Consider the following 20,330-nt stretch of genomic DNA (forward strand, 5'->3'; position numbering starts at 1 on the left):
GCAAGTCTGGCTAACTGGTCTCAGGCATTCAGCATGTTCATAAGCTAATGTGGCATCTCAACTCTTTGTGGGGAGGTACCATGGTGAAGAAGCATCTATTCAGTCTCCAACCCCCATCAGGTTATGTGCTGCTCAAAATATCAGACTTCTGATGAACAGTGGTTCAATACCAAGACTCCTGCTCAAGAAGTATTAGCCTGCCTGCGCTAGATTAATATTCTTCCTAATTCCCATATTCTACTAACCTGTGGCAAAACCTGATGCTGAGGGAAGGTGTGTCATTCTTCTAGCAGACTGCTAGTCTCCAACCACCATCAGGTTAAAGCTCTTGCTTAAAGGCAGACAATTGTTTTAATTAAGGGATTACCTGTATGTAGGGACATCTCAGTGCCAAGTGATCCAAACAGCTCATCAACGTGATGTGAGTCAGCTGACATTAAGTAACTCCTCAGTATTATTGCTCTGCACAACAGAACTTCACATAAGTTTATTTGAGAAGTTGTATCTACATAGAAATACATTAAGTACATCAAAATGAGACTGCTCCACTTTATACTGAAGCAGCAAGACATTCTCCAGAAAGAGATCAACTTTACATATTTTCCTTCTTTTTGGCTTTCCCTTAGGGTTCAATGAAGTTCACCTCCACAGCAAATGCCTCACTATAGACTTTCCATGTTTTAGACTTGTGAGGGTTATCCAGCTCATTCCTGGGAAGGTAGAGCCTGAAAGACAAAATTCAGTAGTATCTTACAGCCTAAACCAGGCTTTTATTTTCATGTACCCAAAAGAACTTCAAGCTCAGACCTGCAATACTAAATATAGCCCCAGATCTTGAATTTAGACGCTCATTAGCCATGCCCACCCAGGGGTTTGGATCTGAAGTAGTCAAAGAAACTGACTCAACCTGATGTTTGTTGAGTGGGCTTTTTTGGCTGGCATTTTGTTGTTGTTTTGTTTGGAGTTTTTAGTTCCCAGACCCCCAAGATGCAAGATTGTTAGAGCAAAATTAGTTTTACCTTCATCTTAAAGCCTGCTGATTGGATGCAGGTGGCAAGACCTTACTAATGTCAAGGAATTGATTCAGTACTCAAACTCAGGCACATTCTCCACTTCTAATGCTTACCAAGTCCATGTTGATTTATCACTTAACAGACCTTGCACATCAGCTGTGGCTGATTTAGAAATCCAGAACTAGGAAGACTGCCTTAGCACCAATTTCAGTGCTGATCAGACCTAGTCTATCACAATTCTAAGCAGAAAGGAAGACAGTCTCTACTAAACTCTGTTTAAGAGAAGGTCTGGTAGAACATCTTCCCTTGCCCTGCAAAGGAGGCAAAGCACTTGGATGAAACCTTTGAGGTGGCAGTGTTACAGGGCTGTCAGACAAAGCATACATTTCTGCCACTAGCTTGGCCTGACTAGATGTCTGCAGCTAGACTACAAGGTGAGTCACTGCATATTTTTAGATTTATGAACAATTTCTTATGGCTACCTCTCCACATACTCTGATGGAATCAACTACATACATTGTTTCCTTCCTATTCCAGTCATTGAGATAATTACTGTTATCTCCCACATGTCAAGTTCAGTATTCCTCTATCTAAATGCATCGAGTTTGGTAGGCAGTCAGATCTCATGTCTTTACATTTCTACTTCACTCCAAGAGACAGATAAGTCCAACTTCTGCCATCTGGAGCTCCACCAGGAGTTCTAGTCTCAACAAGAACAAGCTACTGTAATTTCTAATTTTAACAAATGCATGAGAAGCAGTAAGTTAAAGAGCCTCTCTGGTATCCCAAGCATCAGTACCTCTAACTCTGGTTCTAATGTTTGCCTGCTAAGCTGCTGGATGAGTTCTAGCCTCTCAGTCAACCATGGTATAGAGGATGGCAACACTGCCTTATGTTTTAATAGTTGGCATCACCTTTTTTTGAACTCAGGTTCATTTAAAATCATTAACAGTGCTGAGGAAAGGATTCCAACAGATTAAGCTAAGAAGTTCACATTTTTAAAACGCTTGGCGCAGTGCAAGTATGTGCCGACTGCCTGCTTGCAAGTTGAAACAGTCAGAGACCATTACCAACACCAAAGCTAAACCAGGCTTGATTAGCCAGCTAATCTCACTTTCAATTTATGAACTTTCACATCTGTTCATACACCAGAAGTGAGGTTTTGAAGGCAGTCACTATGATCACTTACCTATTATTTTCAATAAAGGAAGTGTTGAACCAGAAGAAGAATGGGCAATCATCATAGCCTTTTGGAAGATCCTAAGGACAAACACCTGATTTAAATACTCCATTAGATAACAGGATTAATTTTTTGCATAGCAAGAGTACCTTTCCTCACTAGTTTGATTTACAAAGCTACAATACCAGAGTTAGTATACTTGAAGAGCCCCATTCACTGTTTTCACTGAAGTTACTCCAGGGCTAGGTCACTCAAACTTATTTCATTGTCTTAAGAGCCCCATACTAGAAACAGCAGGTACTAAAGATGTCTTGGTTGTACTGTATGAAGAGCCACTTGTCTGCACAGCCTGTTGTAGCAACACGTTGCAACACTCACTGCACAGGGGTGGAATACCAGCTGCTACTGTGGGACCATCCCATGCAGGAGTCATTGAGGAAGAGCAGATTCTGCCCCACACAGCCCACCCAGCTGCAGCTTGAACTGCAGCATCTACACATATTCAAGTGAAGGTCTTCATGCTGTTATACTTACAGAACGTGATTCAAATCTGACTTTCACATCACCACTTATAACAGGGCTATGTTCCAAGCCAATGACTACAGAGTCACTTTCAGAATCAAAGAAGAGCTGGAATAAAGTATTACTTTTATGAAAAGTCACTGCAGAGACAAGGAAGCAGCTTGACAATACACAGCTACTCATTCATAGTATACAGATACAGCAGCAGTGCTAGAACAATAGCCAATAATTTAAGCTGCTCAGGTCAGAGTGAGTTAATGCATTTAACTGACCTCTAGGGAAATCTCTCACTATCTTGCCATGACTTTTCCCATGATTTAGCAAAGCTTAACTTTATTTTTGTTCTTCCAGAAATTAATACATCCATTCAGATAGTTTTGTGGCTAGTATTCAACTTGACAGGATGATGCTTTTAACATGTAAGTCAGCTTTCAGCTTCTGTGACTCAGACAGTTTCATAGTACTCTCACCTTGCAGTTTTCTTGGCTGGCACATACACATTCTAGTACAACTTCCTTCCTCACTATTATCTGCACCTTCATATCAGTTCCATTGCCTTTCCCAACTCCTAGGAATAAAGAGTTGCATTATACTCTAGTACATGTATTAGCTGGAAACATAAACGATCATGAAAACCAAGTGCAATAATAGCAAAAGTACCTTCTCTCCAGAATGCCTTAGACTTTGAAGAACTCAGTCCTAAAGGTAGCTCAAAATTCCATGGCTGAAAACCATATTTTGAAGTAGCAGTAAACCCTACTAGTGCAGCACGAATAAGCTAATGTAGAGTCTAGGTCCACTGACTGAATGAGCAGTTCAAGCTCCCCATGAAAAAGCAGTGCTGAACTTTCAGTCTTTTATCAAAATTACCAGTACATACATACAAAAACAGGCATGTATATCAAACTGAAAAACATTAACTCTGCCTGTGGAACTGGATCCAATCTCACTGGAAAAGTGATTCCCCTCCTAAAACAGAGCAGGTTCCATGTGAGCCACCAGACACTCAGTGACAAAACACATGGGCTTCTGCACTCCAAGTGCTCCAAAGTACTTACTGTGCTATCTGAATTCTCAAATCCCACTAAGTTTACACTCCTATCATGGGCTTAGCAAGAGACAGCAGAGATCAGCTGCCTGTATCAGAAAACCATTACCAGGTACAGGAATACCTAAATTCAAGAGTTCTTACCATGTATAGAGTGGATTTTGAGGTTTTTTATTTTGAGTTGTCTCTCTGGTGGGAGTTTCAAGTTATACTTGTTTTTCAGGATCTCATAATACCCAACATACCTACTCTGTAATGCAAAAAACCCAGACACGTTATGCAGTTTCTGAACCCCACACATACTAATTCTAGGCAGAAGTAGGATTAAATAGAGCTTCTATATCAAGTTCTTAGCTTTAAGTCCAAAGCTAAAAAGAAAGTAGCCATTTGTCCTCCTTCCCCTCCCCAGTTCAAACAATTCTCTAGACAAATTAAACATTTAAATATTGCCTTAAAATGTAAACTGTGTTCTAAGAGGAATTCCATACTTTTAAGTTCAGCAGCAAGTGAGGAGCTTTTTTATTGTGGCTTTTTAAGGGACAAAACATTCAAGCATGTAAGATACTTTCATTTTACAAAAGGACATTCTGGAGGACAGATGAACTTCCATTCTATTTTATACCAGCAACTGAATTATCTCTGTCATCAGCTTCATCACACACTTCTGAATTACACAGTGAATCAAAACGAGCAGAGCCCCAAAGCATGGTCTGAGGCAAGAATTTGCTTAGTATTTCCTTATGAATGAAATCTTTGCAGAGTATGTTCCTCTACCTTGGCACAGCAATGCCAAGGTCCTTCCCAGGCCAAGCTACAAGCTTCAGTGCATCTTTGATGACAGCCCAATTGTTTTATGGAGTCATGTTCCTGTGAGGGTGGGCAAACACTGCAACAGATTGCCCAGAGAGGTTGCGGAGTCTCCATCTATGGAGATATTCTAGACCTGTCTGGACATAGCCCTAGGCAACCTGGTCTAGCTCACTCTGCTTGAACAGCAGGGCTGGACTGAAAGCCCTCCCAAGATCAGTAATTCTGCTCTTAGCATAAAGAATGTTCTTGGCTAGAATTAGGGGGAGGAAGAAATGCAACCTTACCAGTTGCTGATCTTCCAATCCTTAAACAAAAGGCACAGAAAGTTCAAGAGTTGAGCATTAGCAGGAACCTAATATCTCTGAAATAAGGCAGGGTAGGTGGGATAGTCCACATGCTGACAAGGCTTCTTGTTTGGCTACTGTTACTGGACCCTCTCAAGCTTACCTGGGATGGAGTTTCAACTCCTTGAAACTTGGTACTTGTGCTTCTATCAGTTCTTCTCTCCCCAAAGTAATCCAAACTCTCCTATGCAGGAGGATGATGTCAAAGGTTAAGAGCAGGATTATCCATCCCATCACCATTTCCCCTCCCAAGAAGCAGATAAACTAGAATGATATTAGTCAATTCCAATAAGAGAATGCAAGTGAAAACACACAAGGATTGTTTAGGTACCTTCTAAAAAGGAGGCTTTTAACTAGAATAAAAAAGTAACAGTTAAGAAGCATCCTGAAGGGTCAAACCCCCAAACATGCCCTAGCCCAGACAGTGGGCTAAGCACCTGTGAGTGTGCTAACCTGGACACTTCCTGGGGTCCAGATGAACATGTACCATGTGTAATTAACTTTGTAACACAGCTGCGACCTGTGTGTGCCCCTGGCCATGTTTGGATATGCCCCATCCCATAGGTCCACTTATCAGGGTTCTGTGTTACCAAAGGGCATTCATTGTCTTGGGACAGTATTTAAACCAGCCAAGAAGTCAGGCAGCTTGCCTTGTTCTCACCCAGACAGCAACAGGAGCCAAATGCTGCCTAAGTAGCAGCTGAAGAACCTGCTCTAGCAGACCAACAACTTCACCCAGGCCTTGCATCTGAACCAAAGCAGAAAGGGGAAAAGCTACAAGGGAATTGAATCCCAGAAGAGGCTACAGCCCAGCAAGGGAACACAAGAGAGAGGCTCTTAGCCCTGTCTGAGCCAAGGTCTGCTCGAATCATAGCCACAGCATCTGAGAAGATACCAGACAGAGGAGCAAGTTGTGAGCCCCTGGCCAGTCTGCCACAGAATCCCATTTGTGGGAAAATCACAGATCATAGCACCTGTATTTCCAATTGCAATTGCTGTATTGGAAATATTAGATCTGTGCTTAGATCATTTAACTGTCTTGATAGGTAGAGTGCAAAACCCACAACCAAATAATTGAAACTATGAATGCATTTTGTTAATAAGTTAGTGGTGTTTGAAGATACCACTGCCAGGAAATATTAGTTATAAAAATATACACTTTTATTACTGGAAGTCAGATACACTGTTTGTCATCCACAAAAAGTGTTAATAAAGCTCACTGAATGAGAGCAGCAATTTTCTTTTAAGCAACTGCTTTAGAACCACTTGGATTTTTCAAGTGGCCTGTGGCAGACCAAGCTGAACATTAGTTTAGATATTCAAAGCAAACTTGGGAGAACAATACACACTCTGGCCAGGCTACCTTGAGCAGCCTGGGCCTTTTTCAACACACGTCTTTAAACTCATGTACCAAACCCAGGATACCAAAACAGCATATACATCTGTCTTGGCTGGGACTTGCTGATCTTTCTCCCTTTCCCCAGAAGGCCTCCCTGCTGGTAGTCAAGACAAGACAATTCTTGATGCCTTGCACTACTTGGAGAGAACAGGCTACCCAAGGGGGTTGTGGCATCTCCTTCTCTGAAGGCTTTCAAAACCTGCCTGGATGCATTTCTGTGAGGGCTACCCTAGGTCATCCTACTTTTGGCAGGGGGGTTGGACCCAGTCTCTGGAGGTCTCTTCTAAACTCTAAGATTCTGTGAAGCTGGAGAAAAGAAACTGCACTTAAAGCAGTAACACTATCTTTAGTAAAGCATGCTCAGAAGCCATCTACAGTTTTAAGAAATACTGCTCTCTATCTAGGTCTCCAATGCCTCAAAAAAGCACTTCCAAGTTGGTATCCTGTTAAATCCCACTTTCCCAGTTCTTCCTGATCAAGAATTGTCTTCATCAGAAAGGCATTTATGTAGCTGCAAGATTTGTAAGAACTTTTAAACTGTTCAGAGCATCCTTTTTCCAGCATAGGTTTTTTGCAGAGTATTAGTGCATTTCACTTAAGTAGGTGCTAAAGGGGCATTTTGAATACTCAAAGAATCAAAACCAATAAAGTTTTACCTTTGCACTCTCAAACTGGTCACTGTCTATGAGCCAGGTACAGACCATTGTTCCAGTCCTGCCTATATTAGAAGAGACAGGTTGAATTAGAGGGGTTCAAATGTGACTTGGATTACTTTTATGAAGATGAAGTTACAACTTGTGAAACAAAAGAGGTAACAGGAGGTAAGTGACACTAGAGTAGCCAAGCACCTGTATTTCTGGGAAGAATGAGTTAAAGACAAGATACTGCAGTTCATTAAATTTTCTCCTCGAAAGCAGCCTCCACATTTTGTTGGGGTATTCCTAGAGGCACTTAGGAAACTGGCCAGTATCCTCATTCTCCATTTAGTAGGGGACAGAATCATACACACATTATTAGATTATAGACTGGCATTCACCAATGCTCTAAGCCTCAAGAGTTGCTTCTCTGCTCCAACTATTTTTAACTTCAAACCTTACTAAAAAGGCATCAAGACTGCTAGCACAAAGACTCCAATATAGTCTGGTTCAAATTTAAAATCTGAGATCAAATTACTGTTCCCTACACTTCCTCATGCTGCCTTTAGCCTGAAGATATCTTCAGTGATCAGCTTTGTAAAACATTTCAAGATATGGTTCCAAGTTACAGAAAGCTTTAGCTTAAGGCTCCTGTTTGCAGTATTAACAGCAGAGAGCTGAAGATGTAGCAGGTGTTTATTTGCACAGCTATCTATGCACTTCAACAGATCCTACACTACAACAGGTTGCAGACAGCATCCACAGGTCAGCTCATGTGCAGTATCTTTGACTAGCCTGGCCCCATTTCTCTATTACATCATACCTTGTGTATCTCTATTTGACATCCAACATTCCACCTCCCTACCACAAGAATTTAAAAAATTTGAGGAACATTACAGTACAGGATACTCAGTGGGGGTGATAGCTGCCAGGGAGCCAAAGCAGCAGCTTAACACTTTGGATAGCAGCTGTTTCAATAGCACCCTAGCACCATCCTCTCCTGTAGGACTGCTGTCTCAGCAGCCAGGACAGCAGGAAGTTATTGAAGACTATTTTAAAAGATCAGAGGCCATTTTAGGTTAAGAGCCCATTTGGGCTAACTGGAGTTGTGTAATACTAAACACACAGCACTACACTGTTGCTAGTCACAGTGACTGCAGATTTTGTCAGGTTACACTAAACCCATCTCACACTATGGCTTAAGGTCATACTAACAAAGAAGCCATTATAAGAATGTGGCATTTATAGCATACACAAGTCACATGAAAAGTCCTACCTTTGCCTCCTTTACAGTGAATGGCTATGATGTTCTTTTCATCTTGACTCATCCATTCACGGACACTGGCAGTGAATTTCAGCATGTCCCTAAATAAAAGGAAAGTCAGTGGATCACAGCAGATGTCCACATAAAACTATCATGACATACATATTTCTTGACGAGACTCACTGTAACGCTGGGACATTGTGGTCATCAATAAAGATCCTTTCCACCCTGTAATGGAAGTACTTGGGGTCATAGCCTTTTTCACCTATGAGGAAAAATCTGGAGTTATGCCAAGAAAGTGTACCGACTTGCAATAAAGAAAGTGGCTTCTGACACACAACTGGTGATCTGGGCATATACTAGGGCTTGGAGTACAGTAGTAAAAAATAGACAAAGTGGAAAAAAACTGAGGTAATTTAGCCCAAACCATACTTGGTCACCTAGTTTCACACCTCTCACTTCTAAGCAAAAACTGATCTCTGGGCCTGCATGGCCATTCTTTTCCATTGAGGTTATTTAGGGACCTGGAAGTTAAATGTTCTAATGTACTGTCAGGGTCCACCATAGTAAATCACCTACAAAGCAGTATGGAGCTGCTAACACCATACTCATCTGTGACACCTCATCTATCCTTCTGCTGGCTAGAGGACAATACTTTTCAGGATTTCAGTATCAATGTCGCTATATCCTACTACATGTGCTTCCAACTCTAATGCTCTACTATGAAATCATAAGCCACATGACACTTTCCAGTATTTTCCCTTCTTTTAGCCACCTCTAAATGAAGGCTTTTTACTACTCGTTCACCACATCCTTATAAACCTTCATTAGAAAAACTCTCAAACATCACCAAGTTTTAGCCCAGATTTCATTTTCCACAGTGCTTTGGAACACCAAAGCAACTGTTCAGGTACAAGCAAGGAAGTCTAAATGACAAGGCATCAAGTATCTTCATTGCTCAAAGTCAACAGCCACGGGTGCTTTGGCCAGGTTTTAAATTCTTGGAGGTGTGGTATTGCCAGCATCACAACTTGAAAGATGTTTTTCTGTTTAGCAGTATTTCAATACAGTCAGCAGCTAAACATACTTACTGCAGAGATTGTAAACTTTATAGTGGTCTGCATGTTTGGTGTCCAGAAATCTTGCAACTTCCTAAAGCAATAAAACAAGATAGAAGTTCAGAGTAGTAGCTGCTCTACTCCTTATTTCCATTGCTGCTTCATTCATTCATTCCCCACCCCTCAAATGAGGTTAGCAACTGCATTCAGAATCAGCCCTTGGACAGCAAGCCTTTCTAGCCCAACAGCTCTGGTTGTTACCTGGATTAAAAGCACTACTGTCACTATCCTTCCCTGTCCTACACTTGTTTCCACTGTATCAGGCAGCATAGCTCTAAAGGGCACTAATGCAAACCTTTGAAACATCTTTAGATGAATTATACAGTCCTCATCATTCAGACTATAACTAGCCTTCAACAGAACTGAGTTGGTTCTGTAAAACATTCCCAAGGAACAGAAATATCAGAGCACCAGTGTGTGCATAGTGAGATACATTTCACTAGGTTTAGCTTACAATACAAGTAGTGCAGCACAGAGGAGACCATAATTTAGTCATTTCAACTAGCCACGACAGCAGGATTAGGACTAACTTGACAATCTAGTCCATATGCAAAGTAATGGAACACTGAAAGTGAAACAGAATTACTGGCTTGGGAGATTCTTACCTCTATAGGGTTTCTATAGAAAGACTGCTTCCCAGAAGATGGAAATGACATTGCAATAATGCGATCTGCGGACAAGGCAGCAGTCAGAAGTAACAAAGGAAACCCTCCCCACATGTACAGATTATACGATTGAGAGCAACACTATGAAACAGCTTATTTATACTCTAATTATAACAACCACCTACCCATTTCTAACAGGTTTTCTTCTGCATTTAATATAGCTAGAGCAGAATAATGAATTGTCTACCATACCGTTAAGTATGGTGGTAAGTCAGTCTCCAGAGAATCACAGCTAAAAAATGCTATGTATTAGTCCACAGGTTCTCAGCTCCAGTTCCCTAGGCCTCAGGATAATTTGTCATTGCATACAACCTCTCTCCCAGAAGGCTAAACCTTAATATCCGTGTCAGACTTAAGAATTCGTATTTCAAAATCCTACAGAACAGGGACAGGCCTAGTTTGATTTCAGACAAGTTTCATTAGTCTAAAGCACTGCCTGTATTTCATGTCAAGCACTTAACTGAATAACATTAGCAAGATGTAACATGATGCACAGTGTCATTTGCTTCTACAAACCAGTAACGTAAGTGAGATCCAGATCAAAGCCATCTTTCATATATCGCCTTTTGTTTTCAGAGACCTGCCAAAAAACAGAGTAGAGGAATGCTTTGGCATTGAAATTGATTCTTGATCAACAAAGTGCTGCCTGTTCCTAGGAAAACCCAACCATCTAGACTCTGAGGTTAAATCTTGAGTAGCAGAGCCTCATTTTGCTATAGCAAGCTTCACAGCATTTTAGCACATTAGCTCTTAGGCAAAAGCTCCATATAGAATTTTTGCTTTGAAGTATCAAAGTTTATTCTAATGGAAAGAATACTGTAGATTCTTTGCAGACTGCAGAATTAATCTGTCATTGCTATTTGAGTGTTTGGGGGCTGATGGAAGGAAGAAGAAAGTTAAGGGCAGCACAACCAAGACTGATTATTCCTGACCAAAAGAACACACTTGAAGCTTCCAGAGCCACTTCAGTGCACCTTATGAAAATAAAAGGCATTTACAATGGATAGGGCTTCAACAGGTTCTTTTGTTTTCACCTGGAATCAGCAACAGAAGCATTAAAATTTCTATCCTCCCCCATGTTAGAGAAAAGTTTATGTAGCACACAAACTAGAAACTGAGACACTGTGTGGTGTAATCACTTTGATATACTGGTCTTCCAGGTCAAGTTGCTGCAAAGTTCAGAATTATTAGCTATACTGAAGTTAGCAGCAAAGCTGCTGTACCCTGTCAGGGACACTGAACACACATGCTGCCAAGGCAGTATTATCAGTTGCAGACAAATAGGCTGTGGGCACTAATAACAGCCAAGATATATGACCAAGAGGTCAACTTACCATTCTCCGGGTCACCACTTCAAGTTGCTTCTTTTGTGAAGCCAGGCGAAATATTCTTATTAAGATTACAATTCTCAGAACTCGGAGGAGAGTAACCATTCTGGGTAAGAGTCAGATTCATCATGAAATTAAAAACAAATACACACCTCAGAAGCACAGCCTGAGTCTAATTAAAAGCTGGTTTAGAGACAGTTTGAAGCTTTATTTCATGTACTGTACTAGGACTTCTCCAGTTGATTTTGGAGAATGTGGTGGGCTGAAAATTTCCCAACATTAACTTTGCCAGACCAGCTCAGTTTGAAGCAAATGAAGGCTGTATTTACAAGCCAAATGACACTCTACAATGAAATGCAATGAATATGTACAAATATACAATATTTACAAATATTTACAAGTATTTACAATTAACAAACAGCACAAGGATCCCCCTGGCCAAAGACCTGGGAAGATGTCATGGCTTCTCCCTCCCTGCCTCCCCCTTACCCCTCTGTATACAAGGGAAGAGAGAAAGAAGCAGAGATATATTAGACTTAGCCAAAATAAAAGTGATGCAGCCAAGGTCAGCAAAGAAGCAAGAGATTGTTTTGGGAGCCAAATCTTATGGGAGCTATTCTTCCAATGGAATTGCTTAGAATAATCATTGTTTTCCTTTTTACACCCAACAGTGATTTATTTACATTTTTACTACTTTCTGCTCAAGATCTGTGAAAAATCTTAAAGGCATAGTCTAAAACTACCACAGAGAAATACTATGATTGAAGAAAAGTATGGTTTTGAGGTTTGTTTGGGAGCACATGCTCTGAACAGCTAACAGAATTAAGAAATCCAGTACTCACTCCAACTTTCATGGGCACCTCTGTCCAGCAAACAAATTCCCTTAACACTACCTATGCTGTAATCACCAAATTTTTGTTCCTTGAACCTTGTGTCAAGTACACATTTAAGTATAAGCAGTCACATGAATCTAGACAGGCTAGATACACCATACCTTGATTAAGAAACCCAAGATCACTATAAGCCCTGTGTTTAATCATTCAGCAACTTGAGCAGATGATTTGGTTTGAGGAACTTTGAACTGCTACTGAACTTTGAAGCAGACCAAGATTCTTATGCACTGTAGTTCTATAACAGGGGCAGCTAGTTTTGCATACCCTTAGGGACTAGGGCAAATTAACATTCACTCCTTAAGGAGGTATGTGAACATATACTTTTAAGGAACACACATTTCAGATCCTGATAGGTAAGAAACCTGATGAAAACCCACAGTAAGTGGGACATACTAGAGAAACATTATCCCATTACCTCCAGTTGAAGACAGCCTGATATCCACTAACATGGAACTTAAAGTCAGGAAGACAAGGTTGTCTTAGACACCTGGAGAAAGCTTTTTCCCTACCTCCTAGTCCAGGATCACCCTGCTGTTTTCAAAAGAGAATTCCCTTGAAGATAGCAGCCAAACAGCTAGAAGCCAAGGCAGCTATAAAGTCCCCCCTCCCCAGCCTGAGCCACAACTCTCAGAAGCACCTCTTAAAAATAAAAGCAGTTTGCACTCTGCCCTTTAGGAAGCTAGCCAGGTAGGCCAAACTCATACCCAGCTAATTTCTGAATGTACTTTTACAGGTCAGACTTGAAGAAAATGGGCAACTTATCCCAATGCATTCCCAGCTAGACCAGATTAGAAAAAGAGACAATGCCACTCCAGGGCATGTTACTTCCATGGGCTGCCACCAAAATTGTGTTTGTCACAGCAAGCTGCTCAGATTAATTATTCTATTCCAAGACTTACCAGGTACTGATAAAAGACTGCCATTTGTTTCTTGAGGAAGCTATGAGGAAAAGTGATAAAACCCAGACAGGCTGCTGGGAATTAGTTGCATTGTATGGACACTACTGTAGAGTTGTGGGCATGACATTTCACTGATACTTGGAATTTGGCCAAGTATGAGATATCATCTAGTGCCAGGTAGTAATATTGCAGTCAGAACAGGACTAAAGGGAAGCCTTACAGAAGTCCTCAAGAATTGCATGGGTGAGATAGGATAGGGTGTATTTGGGTTTGATAACCAGAGAGTTATCCAACATTGGAATGGTCTGCCCAGGGCAGTCACTGTCCCTGAAGGTGTTCAAGTGGCCTGTAGACCTGCAGCTTAGGGACATAGTTTAGTGTTGACCCTTCAGTGCTGGGTCAAGGGTCGCACTGGATGATCTTTGAGGTCTCTTTCAACCAGATGTGTCCTGTGATTCTGTGAGATGGCAGGCCACAGCTCTCCCAAAAGTATCTTCTGTGATCATCAGCATGAACTCCTTTTTATGTGTGACCCAAAAGCATATTTAAAAACCCTCATCAACTTCAGCAAGTCAGAATAAAAGAAACTTACAAACACTGATCTACAACAGGATGGGTCAGTGTGGGACTAAGCCTAGTACTAAGACAGCCTAGTAAATATAGCAGTGCAGATTACCCTGTCACAGAGCTATTTCTCCTACCTTTACCTGGATGCTGCCACACAACGAAAACTGCTGCAGAAAGCAGTGGCAAGAGATGGGAAGTAATCATTAAACTCAGACTAATGTTTAAAGACCTAGAAGAAAACAGCCTTTTATGATTCTGAGGCTGCAAAAGCTATTCCTTTAACTGCTCTGCTTTTTGAAGCCTCAGTTTAGCTGGCATTTGAAGAGATAACTAATATTTCTAGGTGTTTGTTCAACTCTGGATTCTTCAATAAATAGACTCGGCTAGAACAGCCCCCACCCTTGCAGCTTGTTGAATAGTAGGGGGACAATTTTTAATTGGTGTGGGGTTTTTTTGGTTGGGTTTTGGGATTTTTTGTTTGTTTGGATTTTTTGTTAAATAAGCTTAATTTCTCTCCCTGGCTGATGCAAGCAAGTTTCACTAATTCAAATCTAGTGCAAATGAAACAAATTTTGGAGTTGTAATTCTGTCTCTGTCAGGAATGGATTCTTCTCACAGGCTACCATCTGATCAAGTTACAGAAATCATATACATAGATTAATTCCAGTCCAAACAGCATGTCTCCCCTCCCCAGGGCATGGCTGAAAAAATCCAACATGTTATTCCATAGGGCTCATGGGAAAGCAAAGTGGAGGAAATAAAGACAGTGCGGCAGTCTTTTACGTTAAGATCCATTAGATGGTCATCCTCTCTCAGCTGTCTCTTCCACTTGCAATTATAATCCAACTGTTCCTTCTGACCTTCTTCAGACTATGCTTTCTATCAGAGCTGCTGCATATCTTCTGCCCAAAAACACTTGGGTCAGAGCATTTGATAGCCTCACTTTTAGTCATCTTAATTGATATGTTTAGAACATCTCTGCCTTTGAACTACAGACAGCCCTACAATATAACTGTAGACCACAGTTAGGTGTCTCCATCCTTCATTAGTCTGTAATATTAAGTACAAACACAACCACAACGTTGCACGCATCTAGCCTAGAGGTGCCCAAGAAAGTTCTTAAACTATCAAGAAAGGAGAGCTCACATTTAACAGCTGCCATACCATTCTTACCTTGGTATCTGATCTGCCGCTGCAAGGTCTGAGAAGGAGTATGTCAAGTTAATTAACAGAGTGCCCACCACTATGACTGCATCCAAAATATTCAGTTTAGAGCGGAAATAGTTCCTGAAGCTGACAAAAAAAAGTTTAGGACAGATGCCCATATGGGTAGCAAAGATCAAAATATACCTTCAGGAAGAGATCAGCTATACAGCTACAGCTAGAGACAAGCTGAAGTAGTTCTTAACACTAAGCACTGAACACTCATTAAGAAAATCTTACACCAGGTCTACACACAAGTCACAAAAGTTGATGCCAAGTGCTCACTTACATCCAAAACACTTTACAGATTATACTATAGAAGGTTAACAGCCAACGTACAATCCAAGCCTATAGGGCATCCACATTCACAGCCCAAGCTTGGTATTACTCCTTACTAGCTTGAGGGCTTGCCACACCAAGTTAAAATTTTCTTCCCATGTCTTACCCTTGAACAAACACCCTCAGGAGAACATCAATGAGAAAGAAGAGTGCTATTGCCAGTGAAACACCTTCAAGAATCTCTCTAACACCCTTCTTTTTCTCACTGATAGCCAGATCCACAATAACAACTATAATGTCCACAATGATAAGCACAACTCCAAATACTCTGCAAAAAAAGAAAAAAAGTCAGCTCAAGTTAGAAGTTAATTGGCATTGACTGCCAAGAGCACAAGCCCAGATTTTTGCTTTAAACTGTTGCATCTGTTTTGTTTTACATAGATATAGGGCTGCAGATGAAGGATTCAGATAGTATTTCTAAGTGATCTGCACAGAGTACATCATTCATGTGGAACTGTACATTTACCTCAGATTCAGCTGTAGTTATCAAATATCTGTGAAATTATAGGCTATCAGTTTAAGACTTCCCTCCTAATCAAAGTACTTAAGTCACCCTTTCTGGGGGTGATAGGAGATTCAGTACTTTCCGGGCAGCAGGCTGGAGTCTGTTGTTCATGAAACTCCCCAAGCTGTAACATCAGAAATAAGGACTACTTCTACCCTGCCCATATCACTACAAGCATTATCTTTTACCTGAATCCAAAAGACATCACAAATGGGGAAATTTTTCTCCTAATTGCACTGCAAGAGAAGAGAATTGGCATCAAGGAAAGTGACATTTTACTACTGATATCCACAAGAGCAATGTTACTTTTTCATTGACATTCTTCTAGTTGTAGAATCCTTAATAGCAGCAATTTCTTTAGGAGGAGATTATTCAGTTGCAGTCATGAAGTATATAGGTTAAGACAGTACCTGAAAGCAATGCTTTGACCACTTGTTAGGAAAAGTATTCATCAGATACCCTATAAGTACATCAGTGTGTACTTATGCATTACACTATTCAGTGTCACAATTCCAGTGACACTAGAAGTCTGGCTTACTGTCCAGTTATAAGCTTTAAGAAATGGGCTTATATAGTAATTACAGGTCAAGAGGAAGATTAAACAATGAACACCTCAAAGTATCATGTTCAAGACATTCATTTATTGTATCAGAAAGGTTGTTTTATTTTATTTCAGGCCTGGAAAACACAGCACTGGTTAATAGTTCCAATACTGCTTCTGCATATTTGGAAGACAAATCCCTCTACTACCTTTGAAAGGAAATATTGGTTTGGTTTTCATATTGAAGACTCAAGTACCTCTTAATACAAGTTACTGAAGCTAAGTTCTTCCAATTTTAAGAGTTACTTCCAGCTTTAGCAAGGTTCCAGCTCCTGTTTTCAGTTGTAGGACATAATTCATTGACTCTTTGGTACGATTTAAGCCTTCTAGTTAAAGCTAGACCTTTGTGTAACTACGCCACTACTGAAGACTTCTTTAGGTCACACGAAGAAGTAAGGTGGATGCAATTATCTGCAAATCCCAAACTCCAACAGTCTGAAAGCAGATTGCCAGTCTGTTAAGTCATCTTGGGACTACTTAACTGTTTCCTCAAGAGTAACTGGAGTATTGCATTTCCTTTGGTGCTTATCTTGAACATCTCAATAACTCAAGTTTAAGACAAGGCTAGTACCTTTGAAGCAAAGAGGAAGCATCTTCCTGAGCTTATCGAACTAAGCCACAATTATAAGGTTCCTACTTTAAACTAAGAAACAAGGGCTAAGGAGCAAACATCCATATCCTTAAGCAGGAAGGAGGTACTTAGGTTGTGTACCCACTTCTTCCATGAAAGTCAGGGATGTAATAACAGGTCTTGTTTTGAAGGCAGCCAAACATATAGGAGGTCCTTGTATTTATGCATGCTTAGTACCTAAGAAAGCATTGCAATAACTGCACCAAGAGTTTTTGTCTCTGCACAGTCATTCCTACAATGCAAACACAGTAAGTACACCAAGACTTTATCTTCCACAGTCTAAGGGCAAGTACATTTATTAGATGCTGTAGAGTGAAATTTGGCCTGCCAGTATCTTACGTTAGTTAAGAACACAGCATGTTTGATCATACATTTAGCTTAAAGCCTTTGTAAATGCCAATTTGAATTCTAGAGACAAGTTGTCACATAGGAGACCAGAGGTAACAGGCTTAGTCTTAGTGTTCTTGAGCTGTCAGAACAGAGAAACAGCTCTCCATTTGTCACTGACTTGGCTAAGGATTCTAGAACAGTCAGTAATCTGGTGACAAGCTAAACACTCATTGAAAAAGTGCTACTTCAAGAACAGAGTTAATCACTACCAAGTTCAAACAGTTTAGTGTCCACAAGGACATGATGCTTATCATTTACCCCAGATACTCATTAACCTCATTTTCTCACTAGCATTTGTTTTGTGCTCTCCCAAACTCATTCCGCTGAGAAAATTGAATCAATGTATCTTGGATTATTCACTCTCCACAATAAAACAGCTTGGAGCTGGTTCTTGAGTTGAGCTGTCATCTCTACAGGCATAAAGAAGCTTCCTGAACTTACTTGTCTTTATTATGTACAAATGTCAGTATCAACTGATTTACTCAACTTATCTTTACTACAGCAAGCCATTTGCCTTCTTATTTTGGCTCAATGGTTTCCACTTTTGGGGGTAAACAAAGCATTTAGTGTATCATTATCTTACTTTGAACAGCTGTCTGGTTCATTATCCTCATCACGGCCATCATCAATCTTCACTGTGGGCTCTTCAGCAGTTGGAGAGCTGGCAAAGAAATTGCACAAGTCACATACTGATACAGATGTCAACTTTATACATTGCTACCCTTCATTGTTCCAGAGAAACTACTCTTAGCTTAGCAATAAGCAGCAGCCTGAGACAGAGCACAGGCATAGCACCAGAGGAGGAAAACTTTCCAATCCATTGGCACAGGAGAACCCCTTGGCTGATACTGATCTAGTTCCCATTAGCAATACATTCTTCAAAGCTTTATCTCTTGGAGGAGGAAGGGAACAGATGTGTTCAGCAATATGATAAAGGGCTTTGAAGTAAGGCATCCAAGAGTCCACTGAAGACTTAACAGTCCAGTCTCTGGGTGCTGGAAACATACATATGTAAAATTATTTAATTATATTAATACTATTACAGTAACCTACTTGTTCAGAGAATTAATGCTTTCAGCAGGAAAAGCCATAGCACAGGGACATTTTTGTACTGAGCAGGATGCCAGACCGGAAACTGGAAGACCAGAGCACCAGCAGCTGAGTTAGTGCTAGAACAGCATTTTTTTTTTTGAGGGTAATGGCTGCTTGCCATAGCTTCCTTAAAAGAGTCCCTTTAGATTAAATACTTGTTCAGCCACCTGAAAAGTTCTGAAGGCTACATGATAACTTCAGATAAAAAGTGTAACATCCAAACCCAGGAGTTTCTAATTCAGCCCTCTCCACAGAAGTACTGTAGTACATAAACAGTCATGCTGTTTGCCATGAGTCTGCCTCTTTGCTTCTTGGGCAGAGGCAACTACACACATTCAGTGTTGATGTTTCCATGCTGTTCTGGAGCCATTTATCATGTTTGAAGCACTAGCATAACAACTCAGAGGATTCATGTATTGTTGATCCTCTACAACAGACCAATGTATCAGCACTGCTTACTAGATACCAGTACTTTCATGTTGTTGCTACAACTGAAGCAAAGCTCTAGGGGTGTGGGGCCACTCAGCTGTGCTTCCCAAATATTCTTATGGGAGTTCCCATTTAATATACAGCTGAAATGCTTTACTCATTAAACAAAGTTGCTGCTGCTACAGCAGTTCTGCTGCAGGTCACTTGCTTATATTTGTAGACACTTGAAGTGCATTAAATACGACTTTCTTATTCTCTACTGTAATTAAAATAAGACAAACTGAGAACCTAAAACACTATTGTTCTTCATTAAGAAGCCAAACTTCAAAATAGAAGCCAAATTTAAGTACATCATTTCCACTGCGCTCTCACCAGAATTAAAAAAAATTTAAAAAAAATCATTTCTAGATGCTTTCCACAGAGGGAGTTTGTTTTGCTCAGCACTCTATGTACTTGTCCAAACTGAAACAAGTCCTGTGCTACATGTAGTCTTCGACTGCCAGGGTGGATAAGAAGAAAATGAGGATATACTTCAAGAAACCATTTCCTCCCCACACAGTCTCCACAGAGAACAAAAGCTTTTCAGACTGCTCATAGCTTCTAAGAAGAGCAGAACAAAAACATCTTGTTCTACAAGACGCTGTTTCTGGAGGATAGAAGAGAGCAAGCCTTACTGCCATGATCTTTTTATACCATTACTGGGTGCTCTGCATTTAGCTCTTAACTGTTTGTAAGAAGTCAATCACAACAGCATATTTCTCTCAAAGACATTGCTCCCTTCAGACATCACCATTTCAAAGGGAGTGGGGAAGGACTACAGAGACTGTATGTTATATACAATTCAAACATTCCATCATTACTCTCATTTTATTTAAAGCACTAAGAAACTCAACAGGAGACGACACACAGCACACTTGTCCCAAACTCATATGCTTCATTACACTCACCCAGATGCTTCTGTCAGCTCTGCCCCTTGTTCGTACCTCACAGTTGTCATTTTGCCTGGTGTTCCTCTGCTGGTTTTAAGAGAAGCATGTTTAGTTAAGGATATATCACTAAAATACCGAATATGAGCAATCTATAGCAGCCTAAAGTACTTCCCTCCTCCTCAGGTGGCAAAGTACAGTCTTTAGAAGACAAGTGAAAGCAAGCACACGAAGCAGTATGATGAAGGTTTTTTGACTAGCCCTAATATGCCACAGTGGTAATAACTTTCGAAGAGCCTCTTTATCTCAAAACACAGCATTTTATCTTGTTTTAAGCTATGAAACACAGAAGAGCCCCAGTCGGCTCCCCTGGGAGGGGTGCAGCCCGAGGCCGCTCCGGCAGGCGCAGACTCCCAGCGCACATCAGCCCGGCCAACGGGAAGCGTGCATGTGTGTGGACCACTGCATCTCCACCCCCTTAGACTTGCCTCACCAGGCAGCAGTCGCCCCTTGGCCTTCACAGTCCTGG

The 20,330-nt window shown here is 40.8% G+C and overlaps 1 protein-coding gene across 1 annotated transcript; it reads right to left on the bottom strand.

Annotated features, from left to right (window-relative positions):
* Positions 1-572: 572 nt before the first annotated feature.
* LOC128967846 (phosphatidylinositol 3,4,5-trisphosphate 3-phosphatase TPTE2-like) lies at positions 573-19,872 on the bottom strand. The gene is made up of 18 exons (XM_054382099.1): positions 19,823-19,872; positions 17,938-18,015; positions 15,921-15,968; positions 15,334-15,495; positions 14,859-14,978; positions 11,333-11,432; positions 10,515-10,578; positions 9,939-10,003; positions 9,307-9,367; positions 8,399-8,480; positions 8,228-8,316; positions 6,973-7,034; positions 5,021-5,101; positions 3,908-4,013; positions 3,186-3,283; positions 2,728-2,823; positions 2,203-2,273; positions 573-725 (listed from the first exon to the last, which is right to left on the bottom strand). The coding sequence occupies exons 1-18, from the start codon at positions 19,870-19,872 to the stop codon at positions 623-625; spliced, it is 1,536 nt and encodes a 511-aa protein (XP_054238074.1). The 3' UTR covers positions 573-622.
* Between the last annotated feature and the right edge of the window lie 458 nt (positions 19,873-20,330).

This window comes from Indicator indicator, chromosome 1, assembly GCF_027791375.1.
Source record: "Indicator indicator isolate 239-I01 chromosome 1, UM_Iind_1.1, whole genome shotgun sequence".
Lineage (NCBI taxonomy): Eukaryota > Metazoa > Chordata > Aves > Piciformes > Indicatoridae > Indicator > Indicator indicator.